Source organism: Myxine glutinosa, chromosome 13, assembly GCF_964187855.1.
Source record: "Myxine glutinosa chromosome 13, kmMyxGlut1.1, whole genome shotgun sequence".
NCBI lineage: Eukaryota > Metazoa > Chordata > Myxini > Myxiniformes > Myxinidae > Myxine > Myxine glutinosa.
This window is the reverse complement of record NC_136273.1, coordinates 60,650,065-60,663,302: the sequence shown is the minus strand read 5'-3', so window position 1 is coordinate 60,663,302 and position 13,238 is coordinate 60,650,065. Positions and strand designations below refer to the sequence as shown.

At 49.0% G+C, this 13,238-nt stretch overlaps 1 protein-coding gene across 5 annotated transcripts in view; it reads right to left on the bottom strand.

Moving 5' to 3' along the window:
- Nucleotides 1–13,238, bottom strand: part of LOC137438373 (fibronectin type III domain-containing protein 3B) — a 320,604-nt gene that overhangs the window by 98,206 nt on the left and 209,160 nt on the right. For all 5 annotated transcript variants that reach the window (XM_078767595.1, XM_078767592.1, XM_078767593.1 and 2 more), the window contains one exon: nt 197–321. In XM_078767595.1, coding sequence (XP_078623721.1) covers nt 197–321 — 125 coding nt within the window. The remainder of the gene's footprint in view (nt 1–196; nt 322–13,238) is intronic.

The window sequence follows — 13,238 nt, the reverse complement described above, 5'->3', positions numbered from 1 at the left end:
AGAAAGTGGAAATAATGAAACGACGGAAAATTTGGTTATCGGTTTCAGCATTTTATGAACCAAAAGAACAACTACCCATTCCAAAAGCAAGCCAATAACTCACCCTTGGCTCACAAGCCATTGTTTCAGAATAGAAAAGAGAGAGGAATAGAGGCATTGTGAAGAGGTCACAGTGAGATGTCATGCAGTGACTAACCTGGTTCCCATACTGTTGCACGCAGCAAGGCGGAAAGAATACGACCCCGCGGGTGCGAGACGTGTCATTTTACACTGCTTCTGGTTGCCATGGTAACACTCTTTGAACACAATTCCTCGCTTGCCCTGCACATAAGGTTCATTAACGGTGATGGAGTCAACCTTAATGGAACTGTGTGATCTATCCCTTCAATAAAGCATATAGGCCATTACAATAATTTCTTCCACTCCAAATAATTGATTGGATTTTTAATGTTATCCATTCAAAGTCGAGTCAAAGTACAACAACAACAACAACAACAACAACAACAACAACAACAACAACAGGCATTTTAAGGCCATTTTCCTTGCAAGAGCGGGGGTTAGCCTTGCGGTCCCCATGACAATCTTCTCCATTTTGCCCTATTTTCTGCATTTCCCCTTGTTAACCCCCTTGCCCGCATTTCTTCTTCGACCATCTTTAGCCAAGTCTTTCTCGGTCTTCCCCGTCCTCGACTTCCTTCAACATTCATTTCCATCACTCTTCTCAACCAGTCACTTTCATCCTTCCTCAACACATGAACAAACCATCTCAACATGTTTCTCTTCACAGCATCCCCCACAGGCTCTATTCCCATCATCTTTCGTAATTCATCATTTGTCTTCCTCTCTCTCAACGACATCCACCGAACCATTCGCATTTCCACCCTATCCAGCCTTCATTGCTGCTCTACGTTCATTACCCATGTCTCGCTCCCATAAATCATAACACTTCTCACACATGCAGCATACACCTTTCCCTTCAGCTTCAACGACACTCCCCTCCTCATCAGCACACCACTCAGTTCCTGAAACTTCTTCCACGCACATCTCACTCGAGCAACCGTTGCTAAGTCTGATCCACCTTCTCAATTCAGCATGTCTCCGAGGTAACAAAATGTTTTCACACCTTCCAGCTTCCAAGATCCAACTCAACATTTCCTCCATCTGCAGCTCCCTCTGTGCACACCTTACACTTGAATGTAGCTGCCACAATGGTTAATGACCCTCTCAAACCACATTTTTGATGAACCCACAGCGCACATTGTACATTGAATGAAATTCACTCCGACACCCTTCCTGCACACAGCACACGGCCACTTCCCAGTTCTTTCCACCTCACCACATGCTTTACCCCTTGCCATCACCTACGTTGCTCCGATATTCACCTTCAGACCTTTTGTCTCCATACATTCCTTCCACTTGTTCATCTTCTCCTTCAGTCCATCCATACTTTCTGCAATCCACACCAGATCATCTGCATACAACAACTCCCACGTTAAACCCTCCTTTACGTTCCAAGCCAGCACCTCCATCACAGCTACAAATAGTAGTGGACTTAGTACCGACCCCTGATGCACTCCCACCCTCACCTCAAACTCACCACTGTTCCCGTCCTTCGTCCTTACAGCTGTGCGCGCTCTTTTGTACATTGCCATCACTATTCTGATCAACCATTCCTCCACTCCTAACTTCCTCTATGCCCATGTCACTACTTCACGTGGAACCCTATCGAATGCTTTCTCCAGATCAACAAACCCAAGAAACAACTTCTTCCTCTTCTCCATGTACTTCTCCTGCAACGGACTCAAAATAAAAATCGCATCTGTCGTTCCTCTTCCTGGCATAAATCCAAACTGCATTTCGTCAATCTTCACTTTCTTCATTATCCTCCTCTCCAACACCCTTTCCAATACCTTCATTCCATGCTCCAATAACTTTATCGCTCAATATGAGCCACCGTCCAGAGGGTCACCTTTCCCCTTGTATAGAGGGACGAGCGTACTCAGTTCCCAATCCACTGGAATGCGGCCTTCTTTCACCACCAGATTGCAGATCTCTGTAATTCTCTTCACACCCCAATTTCCTGCTGCCTTCAACATATCTCCCACAACTCCCGTCGGCCCTCCCGCTATTCTACTCTTCATTGCTTTTATCGCTTCCTCAACTTCCTTCTCAGTTATCTTCTCTGCTGGTCCTAAAACTGGGTTACTCTCGATGTTACCATCCCATTCATTCTCTGCATTCAACAGTATTTCCATATATCTCTTCCATCTTCCTTTAATTCCATCTGGGTCCACAACGATTTGTCCCACTTCATCCTTCAAGTAACTCACCCCCATCACATCACACCTCTCTTTCGCTATCTGCTTTGCAATCCTGAATACCGCTCTCTGACCCTCTTCCAAATCCAAGCGTTCTCCGAACATTTTCCTGCATGCCTCCTGCGCCTTTGCTACCTCTTTCTTTGCAGCCTTCTTGGCTGCCTTATAACTTTCATGCTCTGCCTTTTCAGCCCACATACCCTTCGCCTTCTGCCACTCCTTGAACTTCTTCCTCTTCTCGTCAATCTTCTTTACAACTTCATCATCCCACCACCATGTTTCCGAGTGCCTCGGTGGTCCTTTTGTCCATCCACATACCTAACCAACAGCTCCGAACAGACTATCTTTGATTGACATCCAACCATTTTCAAGCTCAACCACATCATCCTCGACCCTAATCAGCCTCTCTTTTAATGCCTCCCTTACTGTCACCTCTTTCAACCTCCACACCTTCATTCTCGGTTGGTACTTCACCAGCCGAGCTCTCCTCGCACCTTTCACCCTTATGTCGCAGACAACCAAGTGGTGCTGTGAAACAGCCTACTCCCCCGGGTTCACCTTTGTGTCCCGGAGGTGCCCCCTATCTCGCCTACACACCAGCAGGTAGTCAACGGTTGTCGTCGACCCACCTGACGTGTATGTAACAAGCTTATTATCCTCTTTCTGGAACTGAGTATTACAAATCAACAAATCAGCTCCATCAGCAAACTCCAAAATCCTTTCACCTTCTCCATTTCTCACACCATATCCGTAACCCCCATGAACTCCCTCAAAACCGTCCATACTCCTTCCCACATGTCCTTTTAGGTCTCCTCCTTCCACAACAACTTCCTCATCTTTCACGTTTTCCATCAGCTTCTCTATCGCACACCAGAACTTGTCCTTCTCTTCATCGCTCCGACCGACCTGCGGAGCATATCCCGAGATGACGTTCACCAAGAGCTTTCCAATCATCATTTTCACCATCATCAACCTTTCACTCACTCTAGTCACACTCACCACACTGTGTACAAACTCCTCAGAAAACAGGACACCAACACCATTCACGCCTTCCGGGCACCCTTGCCACACAAACTTGTATTTCTGTCCCTGCCTACCCTTCACCATTCTCACACCACTTCCCTCCATCTCGTCTCCTGCACACAACATATGTCCACTCTTCTTCTGACCAATACTTCCACCATTTCTCCTGATCTCCCTGTCATTGTCCCTACATTCCATGTCCCAAACCTTAGAAACCGATCTCCACGTCGGGCATCAGACGTTTCGTCGTCATAAATGGAGTGATTTCCACCCTTGCTTCGATCGGGTTCCCCACCTTGAGTTTTGACGAGAGGGAGTGGGGTCCCCCACGGGGTACTTCGGGCTGTACCCTGCCCATATGTAGTTGTAATTGTCATGGTTCTCTTTTTGAGGCAATGTTTGTATGGCCGGATGCCCTTCCTGACGCCAACCCTTTTAGTCGCCTCTTACGACACGCAGGGATACGGTGTACCTATTCTAAACCGGGGTACACACCGGGTGAGTCAAAGTGTGCATTAATCATTTAATTCCTTGAAGATAAACAACGAGCAAACTCGAAGCATACTTCTTTTCCTGCATTATGAAGCCACGAGTCACCAGGACACAAACAACCTGTCCAATAAGTTAGGATGTTGTTCAAGTCCACATCAACCTGATTTTTCAAGCTGATTGAGGTCTTTAAGACATGACTGGCTAGGAATCTTTCACTATTGTTCAACAAGGATGCTCATATTGCCTCCAGGTCCATCTCCCTAAAACAGCACATGATTAAAATAGAGAGTGATCAAAACAGGAAGCAACTGGAACTGCACTTGGTGGAGAGAAGACCTCCGCCAGGCTGAACTGTTTACGTTTTGGATTCCACTGACAGGCCAGACCTGCACCCGGACCCGAACCGAAAATCGAATTGGCTTGTTCTTGTCGCCTACCCAACTCATCCACCAAGTTTTGTCATTGCCTGTCCGCAACTTTTTGAAATATCATGATATAATATATATATATATATATATATATATATATATATATATATATATATATATATATATATATATATATATATGTATATATATGTATATATATGTATATATGTATGTATGTATGTATGTATGTATGTATGTATGTATGTATATATATACACAAAGAATTAAGTTAAGCACCCCTACACAAAGAATTAAGTTAAGCACCCCCTAATCCTGTCCTGAACCTGAACCCCCTCGAGCACGTTTGGGACATGTTGGGACGACAAATTGCGAAGATGGTCCCTCCAATAGCCAATCTGGATGAATTGGAACGTGCATTACATCGGGAATGGAACAACCTGCCACAGCAACGCATACGACGGCTTACAGGGTCTATGAGACGTAGGGTTGAGTCAGTGATCCGATCACGTGGGTCCTACACACGTTATTGACGCAAAGATCGCTAGAGGTCTTCTCAGAACAATGACTGTACGTTAGAAAACATAAACGTCATCCACACTGTCCGTGATGGACCTATAGCTCCATACTTAAATTGAGGTGAAAATATGCCTAAAATTCCCAAAAAATTTCACCTTAAATTATTCAGAATAAAATATTGAAAACGGCATGATTGTTATGTTTTTATGTGACCATAATATCACTTCTCCAGAAAATATAGCAATATCATGGGTATATTACACTGTTTTGACGACAACAAACTTGTAATGTGCGAGGTTGTAAAAAAACGGGGGGGGGGGGGGGTGCTTAACTTAATTCTTTGTGTATATATATATATATATATTGTTACGCAACCGTGATTAACACCACAGTTACGGATGGCCGATTTGCGAGACTTTAACTCCCGAGGCGAAAACTCAATAGCGGATTCAAACTCAACACAAAGTTAAACGCGCGGAATGGCGGACACGGCGAAGCTCCCCCCCCCCGCCGCCTTATCTATTAAAATGAAACACCCAGGAAACTGCGTTCAGATATATACAGAAAATAATACAAGGATTTATTATGGAAAAGTAAAGCCAGTGAAAAAGCCCGCCGGTAAATCTAATATCCTAGATCGGGACGTCCCCACACGACTGACAGCAAACACAAAACGAGGGAGATGAATTACGAAAAGAATACGTCACGTCGTTCAAAATGTACGCGGATGCGGGCTTATCTTGTCTGTCTTTCGTCGTCTTTGTGGCGGCCGTCCAACACCCGGCTCCTTTCGGCCCCGATGTACCCACGAGGCCTCGCTCCAAGTTCCACAAGCCCCGATCGCACACCACGAGGTCCCTCGCTCCAAGTTCCACAAGGCCTCGATCGCACACCAAAGGTTCAACGTAAGCTGCACAAAGCAAGCGAACTCCACTTGACTCGACTCTCTTTGGGGAGTGCTGGCAGCCAAGTGCCAACTGTTCGGTGCCAACTGCCAACTCCGACGAACTGCTCCGAACTGCTCACGAACTGTTGCGAACTGCGAACTGCTGCGAACTGCCGTGTGCTCTGTGTGCCCTGTGTGCCCTGTGTGCCAACTGTTCAACGAACTCTCCACCAACTCCCGAAATGGCGTCCGACCGTCGCTAATATTGGTGGCCGATGACGTCACATTGGCGCACTCCTCAGCCAATCATAGCCTCCCAACTCGCCGGCTCGCCCAGGTCACGCCCTCTCCGGCATCGCTCCACTCTTGACATCTCCCGTCCCCGACCCCGCGGTCCTTGTGTTATAACACGTGCCAGGCGAGGTTTGTAGGCCTTGGAGGTGTAAACGGTGGCGGCCCATTGTGGCGGTGGTTTTGGCCTGGTTTCCTGTCCGTTTGTTCCTAAGTCATTGTCAGGGAAAGGAATTATTTAATGTTGCGCTAAGGACCTAACTAATGTTTATATGGTTTGCAGTGCCATAATGGACAAAGGTTTGACTACTAGGTGAGACTCACAGGGGCGTTACCTTTAATCCCTCACTATTTAACACTCGAACCTCCAGGTAGGTCCACAATCATACATCTTCCCCCGACAAACGCCTAAACATCAAGAACTTATTACATGTAGAGTCCCTGTCACGACAGCCGAATACCTACCTATTCAGATCTACCTAGCTCTAGATGTTGCTCTACCAAATTCATAACACAGCCCCCCCCCTGGAACCGTAGCTCCTGCAAGGTTCACCGCAGGCGCTACCATTCCAGCCTTAACACTTACTGTCACACACTTAATTAACCTATGAAATAAATCAGGAAGGGCTGTGGGAAGTGAGTCGGACTACCTACCTACACTTCCTTAACATGCTGAACCCCTTAACCATCATGCAAGTATGTACATTTTCTTCGTTGTTCCTGTGGAGGGAGGAAACAAACAACACACAACACTAACTTAACCACAAAACTTAACCATCTTTCCAAACTCAAAACTCTAACCTTTGTACATACCCCGGTCTACAGACCGCGTCCCCCGGTGGATGCCACAAGACTCAACCTTACCTGCGGGGCCATCCCCAATGCATCCCCCTAAATTTCCACGGGCCCTGTCCAGATGTTACAGGTGAGTGACACGGCTCGGTGGATTTCGCCCACATTCATGCAACACAGACCCCTTAACCACTCATTCTCATTCCATAGGTCATCAAGGCATTTCAAAAATCAACAAAGCACTTATTTCAATACACCCCCTGCAGGACCATGGCATTGATGTCATTCACGTGTGTGTGCATTCCTCAACTAGGCAGCGGGGAGGTACCGCACAAAAAGATGGTGGGGGCGCATCAGGCTGTGGTGCCCGCAGTCCCAAAAACAAGTCAACCGACTTACAAGTTCATTGCCCCCCCCCCCCCCTTTACCTCTTGGCCCCGTGACAGCCCAACAGCCCCTTTCCGCCGTTACCTCGCCGGTGAGGGTCTCCACACACACCAGGCTCCTTTGCCTCCTGCTTTCGCGCAGCAACACGGGTCACCGGGGGACTTCCTCACCCCGCGGCGCCCAACCAGACCCTCCACCGACGAGCTCCAATTTCCAGTTACCACCGGCTGCCAGGGGTAATTGCCGCAGAGGGGGGCCCGCAGGCATCGCTCCTCAGAGCTTGCTCTGTACCTGCGGACACACACACCTTCCCCACCCACAAGACCCCAAAACACACTTCCTCCCCCGCTGCCATTCAATTCTCCACACAACTCAGCACAATTCAGTACAATTCTTGGTGTAAAAGGTGTTACAAGGCTTGCCATGGCCTGCCACATGTGAAATCCCCCAGTTCACATTTAAACCATCACACATTTCCAAAAGCACAAGTATCGCCCCTCATTATCTCCAATAATCATCACTCACTCTCCAGGTTCCACTCTCACGACCACATCAAAACACCTAACCACAATACAAAAACATACGCCACCCACAAGACACTGTGGCTCCCATTCCATCCCCTCACCGGCCATGTCATCACTCTCACCCGCCTCCCAACTCCAATTTACATGTCCCCAATTTCCAAAGCAAGTCCTGAAGCCTGGGACAGTACTCCTCAAAACACTCACCTCAAGTGCAGGTAGTTGCAGGTTGGTCAGGTTCAAGAGTGTCATCCACCACACCTAATTTCCAAAATTTCACATTGGGCCTACCAAATACTTCCAAATTTCTCTTTTGTCCCCACTACACTGGCAGGTATGTGGATCCGCATCCAACGGTGATCATCGCTACACAACTACCTGTGGCTACGACAGCTCTGCACCCCTACCGTGCAAGGGTCACCGGGACAAGGTGAGCAGTCAAAACGCCAACATGGCCCATGAGTGTCCATAAGGGCGCGACCCACCATCCATCCTTCGGCCCCCCCTGCGAGGAACACAGCTGCAGCAGCCCCAGCTGGCCAATGTGGTGAGCACTTGCTGCCACAACACACACTACCGCACACACAACCTCGGCCCTGGGGGGCACGGTCGCAGTGCGTGGCATCCCTACAGCCACGTCCCCTGCACCTCTCCATCATCCCCCAGTCCGACTACAGAACTGCAGCCCCCCAGTGCTCACCCACACTTGACCACACCAAGGTCCAGTCAACAGCCATGCTCCACCAGGAGACCCACCCAGAAGACATGGTCCACACACCTCGGACACGCACAGCACCACGTTGACCCTCAGGCTACACAACTACATCCCCATCATCCCGCGTCCCAAATATCAGCACAGTTGCCCCCGCAACCAGTTGAAAGCTGTCTTGCTACCCTATTAATTTCATCACAGCCTCCAACACTTTGGTCTACACACCTGGATCAATAATGGCGTCACTGTACAGTGTCCACCATGACATTTCAAAATCCACCCTTAAATTTGCATCTAACCCACAGATTACCCATGCCAACCATTTGTCACATTTCACTAACCTCACCAAAGAAGGATGCTTTGCCATACACATGCCAGCCGAGCATGGCCCATATGCTCGGCTCGTTACACATCTCCCGATTCACATCCCCATGGCTCTCTTCCCAACCCGAGAGTCCATAAATCATAACGGAGCATCTGTGGAAGGTCACTCACACCATCACGTTCCACAGATGCCCCAATGGTTGTCCGGCAGGCTATCTCCATCCCCGTCCATTCGGTTTGACCCGCGTCCATAGACCAACCACCATGCCAGGTCACCACATGCTGGTTGTCCCAGAGTCCCTGGAGGAGAGTGCCAGGCCGCATGCCCAGGTGGTCACCACATCAGTCCCAAGTTGGCCGTCCGTAGTGCCACCACCAAAGCGCGACCCACAACATCTCCCCCTAGTGGTCCTCAATATTTGCCATCCCAGGCTTGAGAAACCACCTCGGACCTCCCTGGAGGTCTTAACCCCCACCAGGGTCCGGTGACCCTGCCGGCCCGGGCCACCAGCTCGGACGGTGCCCCGACGGACAAGGGACGCCACACTCCACCAGACCCCCCGTGGGACCCAGGTCGTACCTCGACACCCAAGGCTGGACCCCACGTCCAAATCTCGCCATCACAGCCCCCCAGCTGGCCGGCATACCCAAATTTTGAAAGAGGCAACTTTTGCCCGAGGCCATCACCCATGACCTCTCCATGTCCAGATCCCGCAGCCCGGGGACCAATCCCAACCATGGCTGCTCCAAATCAATTTCCCATTGTAATTTTATTTTAAATTTTATTTTACAAATTTTCATTCCCACTGCCAAACCGCAGCTGCAGGGAACAACCTCTACCACCGGTTGTTCTGCCCCTCCCTGCAGTTGATCCAAATTCCCTACAGGGACCAAATCTCCAGAAGCTCTATCTCCCGATCCTCCAAGATCCAAATCCAGCCCGGAGCCAACACACTCCCCCAACTGGTTGTCCAATTTTGGAGCCTCTGTTTCCAAATAGCAGTGTACAATGAGCGTCCCCTCGGTCATTCCAACCACCTCCTCGGACCAACTCACCTCATCACCCAGGCTCCTTTGGGCCTGAACAAGCTCTACCTCCATGGGACTGTCACAGGTCTCCAGCCGCTGGATCAAATCATCCTCATCCTCATCATTTCCACAAATCATTCCTGGCCCCGCCAGGCTTTGATCAATATCCCCAATAAATACCTGGTCCGGCTCCATTGCACGGACCCCCAAAAACTCTACCCCCTCTTGCTCCGCACCACCGCCCTGGTGCTGCACAATTCCAAATTCATCCCCCGGTTGGGGTGTTGTGACATCCACACGGTCCCGATAAACAACCAGGCCAGAATGTGGGAAACATTCCCCATTTGCTTTATCAATTCGAGCATTTGTGGCACCAATCTGACCCTCCAACTTTTCCCCCATTTGGACAGCCTGCGTCACGCCCTCCTCTATTTTTGACATTAATTCTTCCCGTTTCAATTCAATTTCCACCCCTATGGCTTTTTCCATCTCCCCCATTTGAGTTTCTACTTTACCCTCAAATTTCCCCAGTCTGTCCGTAATTTGGTTTTGCACTCTCCCTTCTATGCCATCAATTAGTTCCCCCAGCTGCTGTGCCATTTCCCCAATTTTTCCTTCCAATTGTTCATTCCTTTCCTTTATTTCATTCCTCCATTCCTTCCCCTGCGACTCCATTTTATTTTCCAACCCATCAATTTTATCATTTAATTCCCGACTGGCTCGCTCACTCTGAGCATCTATTAATTCCTTTAAAAATTTCATTAAAGCCTGGTCGTCTCTAGGGGCCGTCCCACTTGTTCCCGACTCCCCGGTAGGGGAGGGGCATAAGTTGGTGCTCGGGACGAGGGAGGTTCCAAGGCTCACCTCTGCATCAAATTCCCCTATTTCCGGCTCACTCCCAACGCTGACGGAGGCCTCGCTGCGTACTTCCATCTCATCAATTTCCGACATCCGCTTTCCGGAAGATTGTTTCCCGCGCGCGTATTTATTTTAATAATTCCTGAAACAATTTAAATTTGATGAAGACGCGATATCGCGCTCCGTTTGCCCAATTGATTATTAAATTTCTCCGCCTCGACTATAAAAATCTTGCGTTCGAACGTCGGGCGCAATGTACGCCCGACCGTGTCGATGTCTCGCCGCGGACAAAAAAATTTGTCCGACGGGTTCAAATCCTACACTCCTGACACCACTTGTTACGCAACCGTGATTAACACCACAGTTACGGATGGCCGATTTGCGAGACTTTAACTCCCGAGGCGAAAACTCAATAGCGGATTCAAACTCAACACAAAGTTAAACGCGCGGAATGGCGGACACGGCGAAGCTCCCCCCCCGCCGCCGCCTTATCTATTAAAATGAAACACCCAGGAAACTGCGTTCAGATATATACAGAAAATAATACAAGGATTTATTATGGAAAAGTAAAGCCAGTGAAAGAGCCCGCCGGTAAATCTAATATCCTAGATCGGGACGTCCCCACACGACTGACAGCAAACACAAAACGAGGGAGATGAATTACGAAAAGAATACGTCACGTCGTTCAAAATGTACGCGGATGCGGGCTTATCTTGTCTGTCTTTCGTCGTCTTTGTGGCGGCCGTCCAACACCCGGCTCCTTTCGGCCCCGATGTACCCACGAGGCCTCGCTCCAAGTTCCACAAGCCCCGATCGCACACCACGAGGTCCCTCGCTCCAAGTTCCACAAGGCCTCGATCGCACACCAAAGGTTCAACGTAAGCTGCACAAAGCAAGCGAACTCCACTTGACTCGACTCTCTTTGGGGAGTGCTGGCAGCCAAGTGCCAACTGTTCGGTGCCAACTGCCAACTCCGACGAACTGCTCCGAACTGCTCACGAACTGTTGCGAACTGCAAACTGCTGCGAACTGCCGTGTGCTCTGTGTGCCCTGTGTGCCAACTGTTCAACGAACTCTCCACCAACTCCCGAAATGGTGTCCGACCGTCGCTAATATTGGTGGCCGATGACGTCACATTGGCGCACTCCTCAGCCAATCATAGCCTCCCAACTCGCCGGCTCGCCCAGGTCACGCCCTCTCCGGCATCGCTCCACTCTTGACATCTCCCGTCCCCGACCCCGCGGTCCTTGTGTTATAACACGTGCCAGGCGAGGTTTGTAGGCCTTGGAGGTGTAAACGGTGGCGGCCCATTGTGGCGGTGGTTTTGGCCTGGTTTCCTGTCCGTTTGTTCCTAAGTCATTGTCAGGGAAAGGAATTATTTAATGTTGCGCTAAGGACCTAACTAATGTTTATATGGTTTGCAGTGCCATAATGGACAAAGGTTTGACTACTAGGTGAGACTCACAGGGGCGTTACCTTTAATCCCTCACTATTTAACACTCGAACCTCCAGGTAGGTCCACAATCATACATCTTCCCCCGACAAACGCCTAAACATCAAGAACTTATTACATGTAGAGTCCCTGTCACGACAGCCGAATACCTACCTATTCAGATCTACCTAGCTCTAGATGTTGCTCTACCAAATTCATAACAATATATATATATATATATATATATATATATATATACAGACTTGGCATTTAATATGTAATATTTTTTTCCTTGACTTGGGCTTACTTTCTGAACTCGGTATATCAATCTGGTGAGTTTATTTTACGCTTCGGTCATTTCTTTGTTAAAATAACCATGTCACTGATTGTCTGTCGCAGCAAGAAGTCAATAACAGGATTATATCACAGGTGGCGTAACAAAATGTACGGACAGGTACATTTGACGATTGGCTTCACAATTGGGTATATAAGGGTTGTTGCGTTCTGTATTAGTGGAAAACAACTGCTGCACATCTACAAAAGTTATTGCCGCTTCCCCTGGAGATGGCCCGTCAACTTGAAAATGCTGTTTGTCATTTAGTGGTGGCTTTACGAAATTCCGGCATGAAACAGCGTGCTATTGCTTGGCAGTATGGCATCACTCAAGGTCAGGTGTCAAATATCCTGAAAGAAAATGCTCAGAGGGGTGTCCCTACTCCAATACCGAGGCCAGGACGTCCCCGTAGAACCACAAGGAGGGATGATCGCCAGCTGCACCGGTTAGTCCGCAATGGCCGTACCAAGTCAGCTAATCGGCTTAGGGCTGAGTGGCAGCAACTGACAAATGTGCCTGTATCCAGAAGGCTCGTCAACCAACGACTGGTTCAAGCAGGCTATCGTGCCAGGCGTCCCGTGAGAAAGCCACGCCTGACCAGACAACACCGCCAGCGCCGATTGCAGTGGGCCAGAGAGCACCGTCAATGGCAGCCAGGACACTGGAATCACGTGACCTTCAGTGACGAGTCTAGATTTCTGGTCTATCGTCAAGATGGTCATGTCCGAGTGCGCAGACAAGTGCATGAAGCCTACAACGAAGATTGTATAGTGCCAAGAGTTTAAGCTGGAGGTGGTGGGGTGACCGTTTGGGCTGCTTTTCATGCAGGGGACAAAACTGACCCGGTTGTTCTGAATGGAAACCTGAACCAGTTCAAGTACAGAGCCATTCTGGAAGAAACATTGCTTCCATTTGCTCGTGCAGCCTTTCGAGG